This window comes from Mytilus trossulus, chromosome 1 (assembly GCF_036588685.1).
Source record: "Mytilus trossulus isolate FHL-02 chromosome 1, PNRI_Mtr1.1.1.hap1, whole genome shotgun sequence".
Taxonomy (NCBI): Eukaryota; Metazoa; Mollusca; class Bivalvia; order Mytilida; family Mytilidae; genus Mytilus; species Mytilus trossulus.
This window is the reverse complement of record NC_086373.1, coordinates 78,443,743-78,466,359: the sequence shown is the minus strand read 5'-3', so window position 1 is coordinate 78,466,359 and position 22,617 is coordinate 78,443,743. Positions and strand designations below refer to the sequence as shown.

General features: G+C 30.8%; 1 protein-coding gene across 2 annotated transcripts in view; it reads left to right on the top strand.

The window, feature by feature from the left end:
- The window catches only part of LOC134686176 (zinc finger protein 277-like), a 40,717-nt gene that overhangs the window by 5,859 nt on the left and 12,241 nt on the right, over positions 1-22,617 (top strand). The window contains exons 3-13 of one of the 2 annotated variants that reach the window (XM_063545861.1): positions 3,162-3,253; positions 4,746-4,828; positions 5,394-5,485; positions 6,414-6,457; positions 7,134-7,154; positions 9,402-9,447; positions 10,343-10,475; positions 11,266-11,342; positions 13,447-13,546; positions 14,650-14,742; positions 16,362-16,486. In XM_063545861.1, the coding sequence (XP_063401931.1) occupies positions 3,162-3,253; positions 4,746-4,828; positions 5,394-5,485; positions 6,414-6,457; positions 7,134-7,154; positions 9,402-9,447; positions 10,343-10,475; positions 11,266-11,342; positions 13,447-13,546; positions 14,650-14,742; positions 16,362-16,486 (906 nt within the window). Of the gene's footprint in view, positions 1-3,161; positions 3,254-4,745; positions 4,829-5,393; positions 5,486-6,413; positions 6,458-6,490; positions 6,556-7,133; positions 7,155-9,401; positions 9,448-10,342; positions 10,476-11,265; positions 11,343-13,446; positions 13,547-14,649; positions 14,743-16,361; positions 16,487-22,617 lie in introns of both variants that reach the window. The other variant, XM_063545853.1, reaches the window with a different exon arrangement.

Sequence of the window (22,617 nt, the reverse complement as noted above, 5' to 3'; positions counted from 1 at the left end):
TAAAAAAACATAAGATAGAAGCCACTTAAAGTCAGCAATAAAAGTTTGATGATATCTTCAGTGTAAAGGCATTTGATACCGTGCTCAGGTCAGATAATGAATTTAAATTAATTGTTTTGTGTTTATGATGTCGTTTAATTAGATATTCAAAATTAATGGAAAATGCACTGATGTCATCAACCTGGCTGATGTGTGCACGTGCGTTTGAAAACTTTTCTAAAAGGAAAACATATATGCCATTGATTTGGAATTATGTCAGGAAAACCTTTACAACCATTGATTTGGTATTATGTCAGGAAAACCTTTACAATAATGTTTGAAATAAACTGTGAAAAGACGAAATAATTTCAGTTGACAGACTTTGAAGGTTGATGATAAAGATAGGCGTGTTATTACTTATACACTGTTTTGTAGATAATTTAGGAAATATTTGTAGTCCAGTCAATCTAGCATTAATATGACCCTAACCTTAAAGTAATTGCAACAGAAGATTTTTAAGTTTTAATCTTTAGAATTACTTGCCCAAAATATACACAGAAAAAAGTCCAACAAAATATAACTTGACGAAGCCTTAATATCAAGATTTTAAAATTCCTATGGAGATTTGCACTGAAATGGGAGATAACTCTGCAAAAAGGCAAAAATATCAATAAAATTTTGTACAAAATTACAACTTTACGGCTTATGTTCAGCAGAATGTATTGATTCTTGATATTTTAGCTGTCTTTAAAGTATGACAATTAACTCCAAAGATGTTTTCATATCTTTTATTAAGCTTCAATCTACATTTCTTATTTCATTATGTGACCATTTATTATATTTTACAGCATGTCAAGGTAAAGAATCTCAAATTTAATAAGAACAATTTTAAAAGCACATATTTTTTTTTTTGTGGTTTAAAGTTTCTTTAAAAAAGGTAGATGCTGAACAAATATATAATTTACAGATATACCCAAACAAAGTTTTCATTATTTTTTTAATATAGTCACAAAGCCACAAATTAGCAATTTCCTCAATGAAAAATGCACAAATAAAACACTTGAGTTTTGTACATTTCATGAGGGGAAGATGATATGATATAGTCATATACAAACTTGAAACCCCATCAAAGTATCATGCTTTACATAATTTTAAGAAAATCAACCAAAACCTCAAAAAAGACTCATTTTTTGCGGAGTTATCTTTCCTTTCCAATGTTAATTTCCCTAGGAAATTAAAATTGCTGATTCTGTGTTTTCATCAAGTTAGATTTTATGGGATTTCTTCTGTGTATATTATAGGCTTACTGCTATAGATAAGAACTTAAACCTTTTCTGTTGCAATTAGTTTGAGGTTAAACCTTAGTTTAACTGGACTATTGTGACAGTGGTATATATGTTACAGTAAATAGGTGAAATTAGGAATTACACGTAATTACTAAACATTTCAGTAAATACCTGTAATTACTAGCCAATTTAGTAATTACATGTATTTACTAGTTGTTTCAGTGATTACTGGTAATCACTGATTTTTTTGGTCATTTTTACAGCTATTTACTAACATGATGTTTTTGTTTTAAAATTAAATTTTTTTTCAAGATACCAAATAGGAAAGTAAAGGGGTAGGGATCTTAAGGGAGCTTACTTAAGGATGTAGGAATATAATGCACATCAAAAGTGCATATTTTTAGTGTTTGTAAATTGAAACTGGAAAATGGTTGTTTTTTAGGTTTTGAAACTCCGTAAATATATGCATGCAAGACAATAATATCAATCCAAAATTGATTTTCATAATTTTGTTAAACTAAAATCTCCATCATGCACTGTGGTTTAAAACTTTTAAAATAACTTTCTCAAAATATCCTGGATTTCATTAAACTTGAACAGAAGCTAAATGTTTATGATCATAAGATGATAATATCCAAAAGTAAAGTTTGTAAAAAAAATCCTTTTTTTCCTATATTACTTATAAATGGACTAGTTTGTTTCCCCAGTTAACATTACATACACTCTGCAGTTAAAGTTTTTAAAGCAGACAATCGACAAAAGCACCTTTTTATGAACACGGGAAACAAATATTTCTAAGAGGAGCAATATAAAAAAAATCTGGAACACCTAGGATTTCTTCCCACAAAAGGTGAATCAATTTTTCATTCCTTTAAAGGGATTTAAAGAAATCATAAATTTTCTTGATCTTGAATGTTTCACGACAATCTATAAAGGTTTGATGAATTGGGCATGCAAAACAATTAAGTGAGTAAAGAAGAGTTCAGCTATCTTGTCTATCAGAATAGAACAGAAAAATGAACGACAACTTATTAATTTCAATACTATTTAACAAAATAGTAGCAGATTGGCTGCTAACAGTGAATTATAATTTCACTATATCATTTTTATTAATGATTTAACAAAAAAAAAAAGATATTTTTTTATAACTCGAAGCTAATGCACATAACAGTTCATTCCAGTTCTTAACCTACATAACATAACGTTATCTTATCTTTATAAGGTAATAAGTCTAAATATTCAAATTCAAAGTTTTCTCTAAAAAGTTAAAACATAATGCTTTGGGAGAATTTTCCATTTCTGATTTCCATGTCTGCTGAAATTGGTCTTAAATTATCTGTATAATGCTCAACTTTAACCCTTTTGGATTAAAACTAAAGTTACTCTGATTTAATCAAATATTTGAAAGTCCATATTTATTCAAGATATTTTTTATACAAATCAACCATTCAAAATTTTAAGAGTACTAACTCATCTTCTAGTTAGTATTACCATAACTTTTGATCATCTGACCATAATACAACATTATTTTAGCAGTCAGTAAATAGGTGTAAAAATTCATTTTAAAATTAGTAATTACTGGTAATAACTGGGCCGTTTAAGGAATTACTTGTATTAACTAAGTGCATCGGGAAATACCTGTAATTCCTAAATTTTAGTAATTACATGTAATTCCTAATTTCACCTATTTACTGTAACATATACAACCTTCTAAACGAAATTTAACAGAAGTTTGCTACAAGGTTACAATTCTAAAACATCAGAGTTGAGTACGTTGTGTTATATTAGATAAAGGTAAAAAATAATTCTGATACAAGTGCAGGTGGAAAGAAACAGGTTTAAAAGTCAAGTAATGGATGGATTTACAGATATTTTAATTTTTATTTTTATCAACAGGTATCTCCTATATTGGAAAGCCAGGTTTAAGGAACAGCCAGTAGAAGATTTTTGCTCCATTATACTTACTAACTCTGGTGATAAAGATGAAGGTAAGCACTTGTAGCAGAGTCCTACATACGAACTATTTGAAATTCCCAAAAATTTTGCAATGTTTTTATTAATGGAAAGAATGTCACAGTATCAGGTTTGGAATGATAAAACTTGCATTAAAAGTGTTTTTCCATCATAAAATGTTAGCAATGATTGGCAATGGCATTGAGTAGATTTTGCAGTTTTGTGTGTTGTCCAGTATTTTCCATAATAAATACATAATACAGACGTTATACTTACACCATATTTTTCATACCTAATCATATGTTTAAAAAGTGATGTGGATTATATGTTAATGGGACACCAGCCAAATATCTCTAACAGTCAATAAACAACATATTTAACTGGATTTTTGTGACAAAAATGTCGGTTATTGATTTGGGGATGTACGGCGGGCGGGCAAAGCTTTTAAAATTTTAGTATGTTGTTACTGACAACTAAATAAAGGTTAGTTTCAATAATGGCGATTTTGACTTTTACCGTTCAGGAGTTATGGTTCTTGAAAGATTGAAAAATAGAGTTTTCAGTCGTGTCAGTGCATTAACTCATGAACCGTTCAACCAAAGCTTTTAAAATTTTAATATGTTGTTACTGACAACTAAATGTAGGTCAAGTTTAATAATGAAGATCTTGACTTTTATCGTTCAGGAGTTATGGTTCTTGAAAGATTGACAAATGGAGTTTCCAGTCGTGTCTGTGCATTTATGCATGAACTGTTCTACCAAAGCTTCCCAAATTTTATTATGTTGTTACCGATGACAACATGGAGGTCAAGTTAAATAATGACGATCTTGACTTTTACCATTCAGGAGTTATGGTTCTTGAAAGATTGAAAAATGGAGTTTCCAGTCGTGTCTGTGCATTTACCCATGAACTGTTCTACCAAAGCTTCCTAAATTTTAATATATTGTTGCTGATGACAAAATGGAGATCAAGTTCAATAATGACGATTTTTACTTTTATCGTTCAGGAGTTATGGTTCTTGAAAGATTGAAAAATTGTATTTCCAGTCATGTCCCTGCATTTTCTCACGAAAAATTCAACCAAAGCTTTTGAAATTTTTATATGTTGTTACTGATGACAAAATAGAGGTCAAGTTGAATAATTACGATTTTGACTTATACCGTTCAGGAGTTATGGTTCTTGAAAGATCGTAAAATGGCGTTTCCATTCACGTTGTTGCATTTACTCATGAATCATTCAATCTAAGCTTTTCAAATTTTAATATGTTGATACTGACTACAAAATGGAGGTCAAATTTGATATTGACGATTTTCACTTTCTCCATTCATCAGTAATGGTTCTTGTGATATTGCCAGGACACAAATAAATGTTAATAAATCCGGTTTGCTGTCGTTGTGACAGCCTCTTGTTTATAATGAGTAATTGATGCCAAGAGAAAAGAGTGTCAAAAATAAAGAGTCTCATATTATTTAAGTAAAAATCTGACTTTACCTTATCTTGTATGATGCTCTTAATTTTTATTTTCAGGTCCTAAAGATCAGTACTATTTACTCAGTGATGTCTTGTCTGAAGATAAAAGTCTCAGGAATTTCTTACAGAAAAAGACATTGGTTTGTTTGCTTTATAAATATAAAAACTTGCATTTTAAATGTTAATAGGTAAAACTTGATAACAGATCATTCTTTAAAGAAGAAAAGGGAAAAGAAAAAAAAACTATGGGTCTATCAGTGTGTGAGACCTGAATTTGTAGTGAAACACACCACAGTAATATGTTATTATTTTCATTTCATTTTCATTTATGTTGTATAAAACAATTTAACTAAAGTAACTCATTTGTAGGGTTGCTGTCTCATGACAATCCATATAGTAGTTTATTTTCTGAGGCTATAAACTCTTTTCTGCAAATCTTGATTTTTTTTTTAGATATCTAATCACTTTTATATTAGATTTTGATGAAGGCTATAGTTATATATCTTGCCATCTTAGTTCATTTGAAAACTTTAGTCTTTGTGCCATTATATTCAAAATGGCCTGTAAATAGACACAGCAAAAAATGTGCCTGTTATTTAGTCAATTATAATGTTGGTATATGTTATATATGGTTTTGTTCCTCTGTTATTAAGTCATTTAGAATGTTGGTATGTTATACATGTATATGGTTTTGTTTCACTGTAGGAGGATGTATTGAGTATCCAACAGAAAGAAAGAGATAATTCACTGCCAGCCAGAGATTGTCTATTCTGTAGAGAGAAATTAGAAGGAAATAGGTATTGTTTTCAATGTTATGATTGTGCCATATTTTATTAAGGCATTTGTTTCATTGTACATTTTATAGACTATGGCTTTTTTGTGTGAATAATTTGATAGTTTAAGAGAATGCCAGAAGATACCCAAGGAATTGATTAATTATGGATATGTACAATTACAATTACTGTACTTATTTTAAACACCTTACAAAAAAATGTGCTTTTTCACATGTATTTGCAGTGGTGCTAATGGCAAAATCACTTAAAATCTGAAAACTTAATACAAATGTTGAAGGGCTTAATATACATAACCAAAAAGGACCTAAAGTAAAACCAAACCAAGACAAGAAATCAGAGCAATGCATGAGGGAGATACATTTATGTATTTTAAATGATTTTCAAAATTAATAACAGCAAATTTCTTAAAATTTAGATCTGTATTATCATGCCAGTGCTTTAAGTACTGGCATCCACTAGCAGAGGTATTGACTCAGTGGAAATGATAGCTTTAAACCAATTTTACTGCACCTGATGTGAATTTTAACATATAATATAAAAAAAAAGAAGATGTGGTAAAATTGCGAATGAGGCAACTGTTCACAAGAGATCAAATGACACAGAAATTAACAACTACAGGTCACTGTACATCCTTCAACAATGAACAAAGCCCATACTGGATAGTAGCTTTAAAGACCCCGTAATGACACATGTATAATGATGCAAATGAGAAAAGTAATGGCCAAATTTGTACAAAAATGTTCACATTTTTATTTATGTTATTTTCATTTGGCAAACTTGCAAAAAACACGTAAAAAAATCAAGAACTTGAAATATTCATTGATACTAAATAAGCTTCACAGCAGAAATATATATTTATTTATCAGATTTGACAAATGAAAACTGGAAATATTGAATAGTTTAAAGATATTTTGTTTCCATTGTTTTGTAGGGCATTATTGTTTGATCATATGGCTCATGATCATGGATTTAATGATTTAAAGATATTTTGTTTCCATTGTTTTGCAGGGCATTATTGTTTGATCATATGGCTCATGATCATGGATTTAATGTTGGACTGCCAGACAATATAGGTATTTAATGTTGGACTGCCAGACAATAGTATACAAATACAGCCTTTGTATGAGGTCAATACAAGGATATATTGACCTGAAAGAAGTATATTGACTGAGGACGAAGTCCGAGGTCGATATACTTCTTTGGGTCGATATATCCTATATTGACCTCATACAAAGGCTATATTTGTTATATTATTAATTTCCGACCATATTTGTATCAAAATCGTCATTTAGGATTATTGGAATTTTACAGATATTACATTGTCTCCTTGACAGTAACAAAATATTAGTTGTTATTTTTTTTTATTTTTTTACATCTTATGTATTTAAAGATTTTTTGTCAAATAATCGATGACAGATATCATGTGTTATAAAACGTTAAACAATATCTTGAAATTCATTACATGACGTCACAAAGTATATCGGTTTTAGATATTCTAAAAATAACCGTGCGATATGCTTTTTGCCGGTCAATATGCTTTTTGCTATCCGCCGTTTACTCTTTACCTTCGAAAATATAGTTTAGCATGTGACTATCTCTAAACGAATCAAATTTGTTAAAATATACGAATTAATAATATAGGTATTTAATGTTGGACTGCCAGACAATATAGGTATTTAATGTAGGACTGCAAGACAATATAGGTATTTAATTATCCTTACTTTGTCAGCTCATGTAACTCAAGGATTTACATATCTTTGCTAGCCAAATGAGTTTTGTGGTAATAAGCATTGTAAATAAGTTTCATAACATTTAGTTGAGGCAAACATAAGTTAGAGAAACAAATATTTCAGCAATTTTTATGCCTCACCTACCATAGTAGAGGAGCATTATGTTTTCTGGTCTGTGCCTCAGTCTGTTCATTCGTCTGTCCGTCTGTCCCGCTTCACTAAGTTCAGGTTAAAGTTTTTGGTCTAGGTAGTGTTTGATGAAGTTGAAGTCCAATCAACTTGAAACTTAGTACACATGTTCCCCATGATATGATCTTTTTAATTTTAATGCCGAATTAATGTTTTAACCCCAATTTCACGGTCCACTGAACAAAGAAAATGATAGTGCAATGTTCAGGTTAAAGTTTTTGGTCAAGGTAGTTTTTTTATCAAGTTGAAGTCACATCAACTTGAAACTTAGTACACATGTTCCCTATGATGTGATCTTTCTAATTTAAATGCTAAATTAAAGTTTTTACCCCATCCACTGAACAAAGAAAATGATAGTGCGATGTTCAGGTTAAAGTTTTGGTTAAAGTTTTTGGTCAAGGTAGTTTTTGATCAAGTTGAAATCACATCAACTTGAAACTTAGTACACATATTCCCTATGATATGATCTTTCTAATTTTTATTCCATATTAAAGTTTTGACCCCAATATCATGGTCCTCAGAACATGGAAAATGATAGTGCGAGTGGGGCATCTGTGTACTATGGACACTGTCTTGTTCCATTTGTAAAGAGGCATAACTCTAGAACTTAATGATACTGATTACAAACGGAAGCAGAACATATATACAGACCTGTTGAAAATCTTAAAAAACCTTCACCTTTTTTAAAACACCACATACATTTGTATTCTTTGGAATGCAGGATTGTCCTATAACTGTAAAGATATTTTGATTTGTGCTATCATGATTTTTGTAATGATCATGCAAACCAGTAATTTAAATTAAATAGTGAACAAATAAAAAATGATGTTCAACTACAATTTTCAGTGTGGCAGTTTAAAAACTGTGCATTACTAAGGATCTTAATAAATTGAATATTGATATGATAAAACTCCAATTAATGTTTAATGGCACTTCAGGACAAGGTTATCTTTGTGCGGCTTATACAAATTGCAATTGATTGCATATAACTGTTTGAATAAATAAATATATTGCATATTACTGTTTGAATAAATATTTTTATCCTTATCAGGTTTTTGTGCAAACACCTTTGTGGTAATTGAGATTTGGTATGATTGTTTTTCACGATAAATCATTGCTTCAATACAGAAATACATGTGTCAACCTTAACCAAACAGACATAGAGATTCTACATTCTGTCAGCAAAGTCCGTATTTAGGTTCAGTCTGTGGTTAAAGTTTTTTTAGGCATTAAAAACTTTGCAAAAATATCTCTATGGAAATTTATGAAACTGAGATAGAAGCTACTTCAATAGCAATATTATTTAGAACAATACCAAATTTCAAATCAGTCTAGAGTTAAAGTCTTTAAAACACCATGGAAGTCTTTCACAGAAGCTTCTTCATACTAATCAAGATTTTTTTTCTATGTGTATGCCCAGAAGTTAGGTGATGGGAACAAGGTGTAACACTTTGCGTTCTTATGTCTCAAAATTGGTTTTCATTCTCAGACTGTACTTGTCCTCCACCAAATGTTCATAGATCAAGTTCAAAATCTCGAGTTATGTCCTTTATTAAAGAGAAATTGCTGAATTTGCAGTTTCCATCTTCTTACTTTACTTTGTTCAACCAAATATTATGAAATATATGTATTATGCTTATTACTTCCAAACACAGATGAAGCTGAATTAGGGTTGCTTCACTTTCACCACTGGAGTTATGTCCCTTTATTAATGGAAACATATTTACAAGTGTTGTTTTCTGTGTCCCATTGAAATATTCTTTATATGTTTTCCTTCTTTTTCAAGTCAACATTCAGGTACAGTCTGTGGTGGAAGATGTAAACACTTGGATAACTGTCAAACGCTTATTCATTTTGACAAAACTTGGCCAGAAGCTTTTTCAGAAACAAGAGATATCACCATGAGCAAAATTTTGATTCTCTGTATCTTAATGATTTTTGGCAATCAATATTATACTTTTACACTAACATCATATGCATTTATATGTTTTATATTTCAGTATACAAAGATGAGTTTTTAGATTTATTACAAGAGCAGTTAAATAAGTAAGTTAAGTATGTAGGAAAATTGTTAATAACCAACACTCATGATATTAAAGTCAAATACACAAATCAGTTGTCTCTTTATAAGGATGAAACTGTTTGCAAGAGTATCACATGAAACTATTACAGCCTATGTCATAAAAATTTATAATCAAGCCGGTTTCTTTAAGAAATATACACCTATATGATGTTTAGATAAATTTGTAATATTTAAATTTAAAGTAAATTAAAAGAAAACTTCTTGTACCCATCCAGTGACTGACTGTCATTGAATGAAATGAATGCAGACCAATCCTTTAAGCATATGTATGTATAGATTCAAAATGTTGTTGTTCTCACTTCCATTATTTTGATTTAGAAATAAATGAATGATTAAACTGAAACACTGGATCAAAAATAGTTGATGTAAAACAAGTATAGCTTCAATTAAGGTGGTACCTTACACTACAGGGAGATAACTCTGTAAAGTCAACGTAACGTTTTAATTCATTGTGTTTTAAAGGAATATTAAGCTTCTCAATGATCAAAATTGGTGGTTGTCAAATTGCTATATAACCTTTGTAATTTTTCTGACAAAACGGTAGGTTCAAATTTTTTTAAATTTCTATATTTTTATTTAAGTGTCAATACTTTGACAAAATTTTATGAAAATTAAACGAGCCACATTAATTTTAGTGAAAGTGTTGGGTACCACCTTAAATTGAAGAAGCCAAACTGGACTATTGCTCTGAAGGTCTATGTTATAAAAAGTGAGAAAGTAAATATATGTAATAGATTTCAACTTTAAAGTTTTAACTTCAACTAGCCCTTACAACCTGCACTAATGTGAAGTTATACAAAACACTTCTAAATCAGATCTAGAATTCTACATGTCTGATTAATTTCTCTTTTTTTCCAGTTTAAATTGTTTATATTGTGAGAAGACATTTAGAGACAGAACTGTTTTAAAAGAGCACATGAGAAAGAAACAACACAGAAAAATTAATCCTAACAATAAAGTTTACGATAGATTTTATATGATAAATTATTTGGTAAGTATTAATATTACATTAAAGTAATATTTCTAAAATCTAAATAAATAAGTAACCAACATTTATTCCAGGTTTGAGTGCTCACAAACAATTTTAACCCTGCCACACTCTCTTTGAGACCCTATGTCCCTGCCTGAAGTCAGGACTGTAGTTTAAGTGTTGTTCTTGGTCCACATACCCATAGCCAGGGGGTTGTGAAGGTTTCGGACGAACCCTCCCTTGAAAACAAATAAGCACTGTTCAAGTCAACGTTCTGTTCGAATTGTGACTGTCAAAGTCGAGTTTGTGAGTCCAAATAACCCCCCTTGGAAATTCCTGGCTACGGGCCTGGCTCATGTCTGCCATATTTTTTTCGTAAATTGTTTGGTGTCTTATTTTTCTATTTATTGAAAATCTTAAAGAAAAGTTTCCATTTTTCTATGACTACAAAATTTCTTACAACTTCTAAGAAAATTTTAAACAAAGGGATACTGTTTTTGAGTTGAAATGACTGTAGGTGCTTTATTAGGAGGCTGTACATTAAAGCTAGACTGGTAAAAAGCAGGGGTATGAGTGTTTTAAAATGATAGGTAGTAATGATATCTGAAGTCAGCACTAGGATTGATGTTGCTTTTAGTGTTAAACTTTTGGGGTATTTTTTTTTAGACAACTGGCAAGCAGTAGAATTAAAAGCATTTCACTTGCACAATATCTTTAATACATCCAAATGTAATTTGTTAATACATGTATATAATTATAACACATGTCAAATAGTAAACATCTAGAAACTAGTTTTATAATATTTTCACAGGAACTTGGTAAGAATTGGGAGGCTATACAATCAGAAGATGATACTGCCATAGATAATGATGCGGAGTCAGAAAAGGAGTAAGTTATTAAAGGGAACTTTGTATTGAAAACATTCTTTGTGGCCCATTGGTGGCCTTCAGCTGTTGCCTTCTCTTTGGTCAGATTGTTGTCTCTTTAACACATTCCCCATTTCCATTCTCAATTTTATTCTCCATAAGTGTAAGACATATGAATTAAAGACATTGTTCATGCCCGTGAAAAATATAGCTTAACTTTAGTGATGTACCGGTATGCTAATCCAATGACAGTCATCAGTGTAATTTTGACTCCCTGCTGCGGCCGATGGGGTATACAAGTGTTACTTTTGTCCATTAGTCTGTCTGTCTGTCCATACATATGTCTCAAAACTAGTTTCTGTTCTCTATCTTTAGTTAACCAAATGTTATGAAATTTATACACAAGGCTTATTACCACAAAACACAGATAATATTTGAATTTTGGTTGTTTCACTTTTAATGTTCTGGAGTTATGTCCCTTTTTAACATTATATGCTAGTTATACCTTAAGATATATTATATAAAAATACCTTCTAAAGTGAGCAATTACTTGTAGCAAGGGGGTAAAATACTATAAAACTACATTACTAAACTGCTGCATTGAGATACACATCTAAGGAACTAAATTCACAAAGCAATCATGTTATACAAGTGTTCATAATTAGAATACCGAGATAGTAAAAGTTCACACAAAAACCACTGTAGTTTAAATTTTATGTTAAATGGAGAATAAAATTAATATTTAATATTGGGTTATAAACAAGACAAATTCAATAATATAAAACAAGTGAGTGAATTTTTGTTTGTGTCATTTCCATTTTTGTCGTTGCAGAAAGCTCGACATAGGGATAGTGTTCTGGTGGCGGCGGCTACGGCGGCGGCGGCGTTAGCTAACTTCTTAAAAGCTTTATATTTTAGAAGGAAGAAGACCTGGATGCTTCATACTTTGTATATAGATGCCTCATGTTACGAACTTTCCGTCAGTCACATGTCCAATGTCCTTGACCTCATTTTCATGGTTCAGTGACTACTTGAAAAAAAAGTTAAGATTTTTTGTAATGTTAAATTCTCTCTTATTATAAGTAATTGAATAACTATATTTGGTATGTGCGTACCTTGTAAGGTCCTCATGCCTGTCAGACAGTTTTTACTTGACCTCGACCTCAATTCATGGATCAGAGAACAAGGTTAAGTTTTGGTGGTCAAGTCCATATCTCAGATACTATAAGCAATAGGTCTAGTATATTCGGTGTATGGAAGGATTGTAAGGTGTTCATGTCCAACTGGTAGGTGTCATCTGACCTTGACCTCATTTTCATGGTTCAGTGGTTATAGTTAAGTTTTTGTGTTTTGGTCTGTTTTTCTTATACTATATGCAATAGGTCTACTATATTTGGTGTATGGAATGATTGTAAGGTGTACATCTCTAGCAGACAGGTGTCATCTGACCTTGACCTCATTTTCATGGTTCAATGGTTATAGTTAAGTTTTTGTGTTTTGGTCTTTATTTCTTATACAATATGCAATAGGTCTTCTATATTTGGTGTATGGAAGAAATGATTGTAAGGTGTACATGTCTAGCTTACAGGTGTCATCTGACCTTGACCTCATTTTCATGGTTCAGTGGTCAAAGTTAAGTTTTTGGGTTTTGGTCTATTTTTCTAATACTTTATGCATTAGGTCAACTATATTTGGTGTATGGGTATATTTTATGATCTATATGTCTGTTACACAGGTTTTATTTGACCTTGACCTCATTTTCACGGCTTATTGCTCAGTGTTAAGTTCTTGTGTTTTGGTCTGTTTTTCTGAATTTATAAGCAATAAGTCAACTTTATTTGTTGTATTGAAGAATTGTTAGCTGTACATGTCAGCCTGGCATGGTTCATCTGACCTTGACCTCATTTTCATGGTTCATGGTTCATTGATCAATGTTTTGTTTTCTTGGTTAATGTTGAGTTTATGTGACAGTTGTAATAAAGCTTTATATTTGGTCTATCAACGTAATATCTATGATAAGTAAAGAAGGCGAGACATTTCAGCGTGTGCACTCTTGTTTCACAAGCTACTGTACAATACTCAACAGTAAAATAGGTTATACTATGATTACTATTTTTATTGTATAGAGAAGATTACAGTGACTGGGAAGAAGTAGGGGCCCAGGCTGTTTGTCTTTATTGTGAATTTTCCTCCAGCATACCTGATAAACTTCATGCTCACATGCAGGTATAGTACACCCAAGTGTGGTTGTTTTATTGTGAATTTTCCTCCAGCATTTCTTATACACCTCATGCTCACATGCAGGTATAGTTTACTCAAGGGTTTGTGTACTGCTGAACTTGATTCTTACATGCAGGTACAGAATGGAGTATGAATTTTCATCCTGTAAAAGTAATGAGTTAATGTTCTTATATAGTTTAAGAAATCCCAATGAGGTGCATCTTTACATCTTTATTCAAATATAAAAAAGAAGATGTGGTATGATTGCCAATGAGACAACTGTCCACCAGAGTCAAAATGACACAGACATTAACAACTATAGGTCACCATAAGCCCTTCAACAATGAGCAAAGCCCATACTGCATAGTCAGCTATAAAAGGCCCCGATATGAAAATGTAAAACAATTCAAACGAGAAAACTAACAGCCTTATTTGTATCAAAAATTAAGGAAGAACAAATATGTAACACAAAAACAAACGACAACCACTGAATTACAGGCTCCTGACTTGGGACAGGCAGCTTATTTATTATGCAACCATCTAGATACAGTGTAAACTAGGCTGTATATCTGTAAAACTTTATGCTGACATTTATTTTGTTCTGAAATTTTGTAAATTAACTAAAAATAAGGTAACATATCGGTAGGTATATAAATATATACAATTGATGCGCAGTGTTACTATTTTTAATTGATTTATCCCTCATACTTGTCATCATTGAAGCAAAATTATATATCTTACATATTTAAACTTTCCTAAAAAGGAATTGTATAAGTTTACATATACTGACTTTTATATATCATTATAAGACATTTTATGTCTATGTCAACATGCAGTATTCAAAAACTACGACAATGTATTACCAATGTTATTTCAACTGATCAGGTGGAGCTTACATTTTAATTTGCATACAGACAGTCTATTTGAAGATGTGTGTGATAAGAATGATTGCTGTTATAATAATTATTGATTTCTAATCACCTATCAGTGTCACCAAACGGATATATACAAATGTACTGAACATATGATAAGGGACGAATAACTGGACACATCGAACGGGTTAAACCTGCCCAGTCAAGTGAAATAAATCAAGTAATATTACTTTTTAGGAGCTGCATGACCTTGACCTGAAGGAAATAAAGCTTAGACTGAACCTCAACTTCTATCAACAAGTGAAGTTAATAAATTACATAAGAAGACAGGTAATGTTTCTCATGGTTTAACTTACGCTATTAAACTTAATTCTCTCTGATTTGTATTCTGTGGTCAAACATGACTAAAGAATGATTGTTTTAAAAATATATCTGAATTAATAAATCTTTCTTAATCAACTTGTTTGATGTATTTTTATACTATTTTTCGTGTGCTAAACTTACTAGGGTGTTCTTTATTTTTAGGGGATTTTTTTAGATGTTTGCTGTCTTTAAAGATGTATACCGGTATACATGAACCCCTATTCTACTTTATTTAATAACGTACCAGTAATCAGAGAGGGTTAAGTAAGCATTTAGCTTGTAAAACTTCCACAAAGTTAATTTACCTGTTTTAAGTCAAAAGTCTAGTTTATATCTTTTTTTTGTTTGGTCTGTGACTTAGATATTACTTTCCAGCAGCAGCAGCATAAACTGTTTGTATAAAGCTTTATATTTCAGAAGGTAGAAGGCCTTGATGCTTTATATCTTATTTTCACATGCCTTATGTTACAAAGTTTCTGTCTGTCATATCACTGATATATTCATTGTCCTTGAACCAATTTTAATACTTTATTTGGCCTTTTTAACTTTTTTGGATTCGAACGTCACTGATGAGTCTTTTATAGATGAAACCCGCATCTGGGTTATATATAGAAATTAGTCCTGGTATCTATGATGAGTTTATTTCATGGTTCATAGTCATGGACTGCTTTAAAAAAATTATAGTTATTTTGTCATTTGAATTATCTCACATATTATGAGTACCCGTAATAGGATTACTATATTTGGATATGGAATCTTGCAAGGTCTACACAGGTTTCATCTTTTGATTTTGACCTCAGTTTCTTGGTTCATTGGTTAATGTAAAGTTTTCATGGCTTAGTTTGTTTCTTAGATACTATAAGCAATAATTATATGTCAACTTAATTTAATGCATTGATTGAAAGATGTGCATGTCTGTCTGGCATGGTTCATCTAACCATAATCTCATCATTATGGTTCAATGGTCAATTTATGTATCCTGGTTGTATTTGATTCTAAGAAACCATAAGCAATAGGTCAACTATATTTGGTGTATGGAATGATTATAAGATGTACATGTTTTTTCAGATTGGTTTATATGACATTTACCTTATTTTCTTGAATAATGTTAAGTTCATATGATACTTGTAGAAAAGCTTTATATTTAGGACTATAAACATAAAATCCATAGTCAGTAAAGCAGGTTAGACATTTTAGTTACTCTTGTTAAAATGTTATTAAACATTTTTATGCCCCACCTTCGTCTGTTTGTCTGTCCGTCTGTCCGTCTGTCCCCTTTCAGGTTAAAATTTTTGGTCAACGTAGTTTTTGATGAATTTGCAGTCCAATCAACTTGAAACTTAGTACACATGTTCACTAGGATATGGTCTTTTTAATTTTAATGCTGCCAAATCAAAGTTTTGACCCAAATTTCAAGGTCCACTGAACATAGAAAATGATAGTGTGAGTGGGGCATCTGAGTACAATGGACACATTCTTGTTTTTTTTTTATTTAAAGTCACAACTTTTGAGAAAATTCTTTAATGCAAGGATTTCAACAAAAATGGATACATGGTTGCAAATAAAAAAAATGTTCCCTTTTCCAGGTGCACCTTGGTATATGTATTGGATGCCAGGAGAAGTTTGAAGACATAAAGACTTTAACAGACCATATGCATGAGAAGGGCCACACACATGTGATACCTGATCTGTTGACCTGGGATCAGCCACAGTAAGTACATATCGTTGAATAAAAATCAGGACCATGACAATGGCATTATCGCACTGGCGGTATATTATGACCTTGTGATTAGTTTAATGCTGTTGTGTTGCCACTCACTATGGATATGTAGGGGGGTTAGTAGATTTCAAATGGGGTTCATGACATCATCTAATGATGTTGTATTTCATTGTTACTTTCTCTACAAAACACAGCAGCTATACAGTTGACTACTGATCCCCTACAGACTAATGAAGGTGAGTTAAATCCATAGAAGATACGACCTTTCGCTTGATTTCACTAATCCTCTTTTGATCCATAGGGGGTCAGTAGTGAACCATATAACTTATAATATTACCGTTTTGATGGCTTTGAACAAATCCTCTAGTTATTAATTCAATTTAGATCTCAGCACATTTTTCCTTTTTTTTAAGCTACTGAGCATAACAGAGCATAAAACATATATATGAAAATTTGATGTTTCTTCAGCTTTGCCCCGCCAAAAAGGCATCTTTTATACGGCAAGATTTTCAAATTCCATCTCATTTGAAACTACAAGGAAAGCATAAATTTCATAAGAATGATGGTACTACAAATATTTATCAGTGCATGCTGAATGGAAGACGATTCCTTGAGATTGTAGCTGAGAAAAACAATCTTGTCGGAAAAAGAAACGCCAATGAGAGCCTATAAACATTTTTATTGAACCCCTTGAAAAATTTAATTGTGTCATCTGTGAACCATTTATCCAATTTGAATAAAAGTTGGCAGAAATTATATATATGAAACATCATGATAAAAATTCCTTTATCATACAAAAACATTGCTACAGATATTATATATACTTTTCAAAGGTTTTTAAGATTCCTTCTCTTAGACTATAAACCATGTATCTTAAGACTTACATGTATGACAATCAGTTGGTAATCTTCAAAGGTTATTGTATACAGAATAGATGGCATACTTAGGAGCAATTGGTGATATTTTTACACCAATTGATCTCTATGTAAAGTCAAATGTTTTTCTTCTCCAAAACTACAGGCTAATATCTTGTTAATTTAAAAAGGAAAGATGCATGCTATGTCTTTTTATTTAAAAATCTCAATTAGCTCCTACTGCCTACTGAAAACATGGCTGATAGAAGCAATTCTTGAATCTAATTGTTGAATTTAAACATTTCTTTTCCTCTGAAACTACAAGTTAAAAAACCTTTTCAACCTTACAAAGATAATTATTTGAATACTCTACTTAATTTCTGATTGAGTAATGTGTTTGGTGAAAAATGATACAAAAACATGAATCAGATGAGATATATATGTCGTGTACAAGTTGCGATTTTGTACAGGTTATAACATGTACAAAAATATTGTACATGTTATAACTTGTATAATGCAAAAATACAAGTTATAACATGTACAAAAGTACCTCATACATCTTATAACTGTACAAAATATTGCTTAAAAATGGTTTTAACTTGTACAAAATTTAATATAAATCTTAATGAAGTAAAATATACATTTAAGTTCACCAATGCATAGCAAACAACAATAAATAGGCCAGAACGTGTCTTTTTCTGTAGAGGAAAATGATCACAAAGTTTCAGAAATATATGTTTCATGACTTATGTTTGCAAAATGTGTTTTTATGTAATTGTATGTTTTATGTAGTCCATCATGGCTTAAATAAGTGTGAAACTATTTACTAAAAGCTTGCATTTCCTCAATGACAATTACATTAGATACTAGTAACTGAATACTTCCAAAATATTTAAGAACGATGCCTAATAATGTTGGTTAATACTCATTCCTTTCGTTTGAGGGCATGCAAAGACTAACACAATGTTTTACATGCTTACTCTGTAAAGAAGAGAGAGAGCTGAAATAGTTTTCATTGGACCACGCTTCATTATCAATATGTTTGGATCTACCTGATTTCGCTCCCTGTTTTTAATGGAGTTCGTGTTGTTTCTTAATTATTATTTATAACTGTTGATGTAAATGTCCTTTGGGTTTGCGAGTCTTTGTTTACTCCTTGGTTTTGATTTTTATTGTCTTCAACATTTTTGGCCTCCAGCATGACTTATGTAAATTTATAACTCAATTTTGTTTTATAAATTATAAAATCATTGCATGAGGCGAATGTCATTTTGATGTTTGAAATATATATCCTCTACTTTGAAAGCATATATTTTGTGGCCTTTGCATGTTGTCTGCTCCATTTGTGGGTTGTTGACTTTTAGACACATACCCCATTTCCATTCCCAATTTTATTTGTAGACACATCTATTCTGGCTATCCTTTTATGTCTTTTAATGTCAACTAGAATGAAGGATTTTTACTATTGCCTTCAAAGTGGACACTCACAATTATAAATCATCAAATAAAGATATGTCATATGGAGGATCATAAGACATGTCCTAAGATATATATAATGACAGGTCTTAAGAATGCTTCGTAATACCGACCCCTGGACATTAACTGTATCAAACAAGGACAAAACACACTAACATCAAGGAATAATAAAAAGTTAGGAAAATATTATTGAGGTCAATATCTGATTTTGTACAAGTTAAAACCATTTTTAAACAATATTTTGTACAGGTTATAACATGTATGAGGTACTTTTGTACAGGTTATAACTTGTATTTTTGCATTATACAAGTTATAACATGTACAATATTTGTGTACATGTTATAACCTGTACAAAATTACAACTTGTACATGACATATACACTCTTTATGTCAACAGTTAAGTTCTTAATCATGATTCACTCATGTAAGATTACAATACTCATATGAACATCTTAAAAATACTACTGAGTTTACAAAAACACAGTTCTGTGCAGCTGTTTTTCTCTCTATTTCTCAAATACTGAGCCAAATTGAACCAAACTATGCAACAATCATAATTGGGGTATTTAGTTTTAAAAATATATGTCTGATGACTGGGCCTGCCAACCAAGATGGCCAGCTTGGCTAAAAATAAATCATTCAGGTAAAATGCAAGTTTTGCCTATTAATTTGAAAACCTTTAAAAATAAAGAAAACTCACATAGGTAAAAAGGCTAATATGGTGAGCTCTACCAATTGTCGATTTATGTCAAAACTGTCAGTCTACTTCTATTAAGAGTTATTGCCCTTACATGTCAAATTTCATTGTTATTTTTTTAATTTTTGCCTATTATCATTAAAAAAAAAAGCTAGATAGATATCCAATAATCCTCTAATTATGATGACAATTGTCTGTGATTAAACCATTTTCATACAACCTACTTTTGACTCTGAAGTATAATAATTTTTTTCCACAGATTATCTTTTTGTGGTAATTCTTTCTGGTACTTGGTCAATAAGAGCAACTAAAAAAAGTAAAATCAAGTTTACTATCGTTAAAATTTGTGAGAAAAAATTAAATGTTTCAATGATTTTGTTATGTATAGAAAAACATAAAACTTTAATTTTTATTTGAATTCCTGTTTAATTTCAACTTATTTTATTGTTCAAAAACAAGAAATGGATCAGACACAAGTTTCAAACTTAGTAACATCTTCTCCAAAATCTGCTTGCCTGTGACAACACCACCCAGAAAGCATATGGAAGGACAAGGTTATTCAAGTTTTAGATGACCTCTAAAACTAAATATAAAACTACTGGCATATCACGATTACTGCAGTTCTTGATGAATTCAAAACAAATTGTCATTCTGCCCTCAATATACATCTGTCTTTCTCATCCAAATCATTATGCAATTTACCCTCTCTAAAATCTGATTATCTGACAATTTTAAGGTAGGGTTTAAAAAGGTATTTTTACAGATTCTGAAGGAAATAAATACATATTTAACGTCCACTTAGATTGATAAACGACTGGTTTAAATCAAGAGTTAATCCCCTTTTGTTGGTAAAATCAATGCAAGCATTTTAAATGTTCATATAATGGAAAGCTTGAAAGTAATATGTAAATCTAGAATGAAGTCTTGAATAATGATTAATTGTTTTTTGTTGTTGATTTAGAATTAAAATCACATTTCCTCTTCTTTTGGTCTCTAATAAAAAAAAGTATAGAGAACACATTTGTTACATGGATGAAGCAAAGAAAATGATTTATTTTGTACTTTAGTACTTTCTTCCTGCTGAGAGCAAACTGTTAAAGCTTGTTGAGAAAACATGAATTTATGTCTATTTTTTATATGTTTTATCTTCTGGTCCATATATTATCCTTCTGTTGTGAGTGATTTAAGATATTTTTCCACTCTGAAAAGTTTCTATAATGTCACTTTTGAAAGTGGCAAACTATTGTTAATCATGGCCAAAATCAATCTTCACATTAACTTCTATCAGTCACAGACCTGATGTATATTTTTTTTTAAATTTATGTACAGTTTCTATTTATCTTTTGAAAGGATTCTTTCAGGCTGGAAAGAAATACAAGCCTGGGCTGATGGGTCTCTGTCAAAGAGGGAAAAGTGCTAATCACATGTAGATTTTATTACTAAAAGTCAATGTTTCTGGTGAAGCTATAAAAAATGTGATGGCATAATGAATTTAAGATCTGGAAATTTTTCAAGACATGTTGTTTAAATTTCACCATTTATATGGTAGACTTTTTACAAAGAAATTTACTCACTAGGAATATTAAAATGCATTGTCCAAGGCCATGCACTAAGTTTAATGAACACATCTGATATCTAACAAATATCTAAGGCCCAAACCGTGAATATTACCCGATATAGGGTATACATGTACATTCATGTATCATTCATAAAAGTTATTTCATAGTTCTGTGGCTTTAGTCTGAGTTTAGAAGTCATGGTGATGGTTCAGAATTATCATCATTATTCATGGCAATGTTCCAATGATGTTGCACTTTTCTCTGTTTTAATTATTACACATGCATGTCCTCTGTTACTCATCAAAATTCTGTAGAAACTTTATATCATAAAAGTTATATTTAACAGGACATAAAAATTCTTTACTTCAAAACCATAGACATTTTGACACTAAATTATAAATTTTATGAAACAAGAATACAAAATGTTGATATCTTTTCTATCAATGTTTACATTAGAACACAATTTCTTTATAATTCTTTATAGAAAAAACATTGTCAGCAAAAACAAAGAACCCATTGAGATTTAAACCACCAGCATGATACAATAATGATCAAAAGGCAGATTTTTGTGGTATTTTTTATTCAAAAGTACACAGAGTTTTATTGATTTTAAATAAAAAGATTAGATATGTATTGGCACAGTGCATTCCCACATTGATAGCATTGGAGATTAGGAGACTGTTACTATTCTCCACAAGGCCTCATGTTATTAAGTACTTTAAATTCTAAACATGTAGCCTTCTCAAATTTATGTATACCAGGTTGTAAAGGTTACATATAAACCAGGGTTAAGTAGCTGAAAGGGCACAGAAGGGATATATATTATTTGTTAAAAACAAGTTTTTTGTCATGTTTGTCCTAACAGATATCTTATTTTTGGTAGTTTGTGTAGCATTGAATTTCAATTTTTCAATCTGACACTAGATCATATCAGCTTAAGCTGATGTTTGCAATTGGTTAAATGATGGTGCAAATAAAAAGTTTAGATTATTGCCCCACAGTTTAACCTTAATTCTACCTACTTTCAACAGTTATCTCATATTTTGACCTATATTACTCTTACTTCTGACAGTTGTCTCACCTATATTGGCCTTAATTTTGACAGCTGTATTACAGTTTAACCTACATTGCTCCTACTTATGACAGATATCTTGTAGTTTAACCTATGTTGCCCCTATTTTTGATAGCAGTCTCAGTTTTACCTATTTTGGCCCTTTTTTTGACAGTTGTCTTATACAGTTCAACCTACCGGTACATTGCCCTTATTTTTGTTTAAAATGACAAGTAGAAGTCATAGGTTTTTGGCAAAAAAGAATTTTTGGGGATAATTAAGATTGCATTTACAACCTTAGATGACTTTTGTATTTTGTCTTTTTAGGTAGCTGTATCATTGACTTCCCATCAACTCCTTAAACTATGAATAAAAAGATTTTTAATTTCATTTGTTTTGAAGTATTGTACATTAATAGATAATTGTTACCCATGTTGATACCATCTGTAGTTAATTTTTAATATGAATTAAAGAGGATTTTTCTC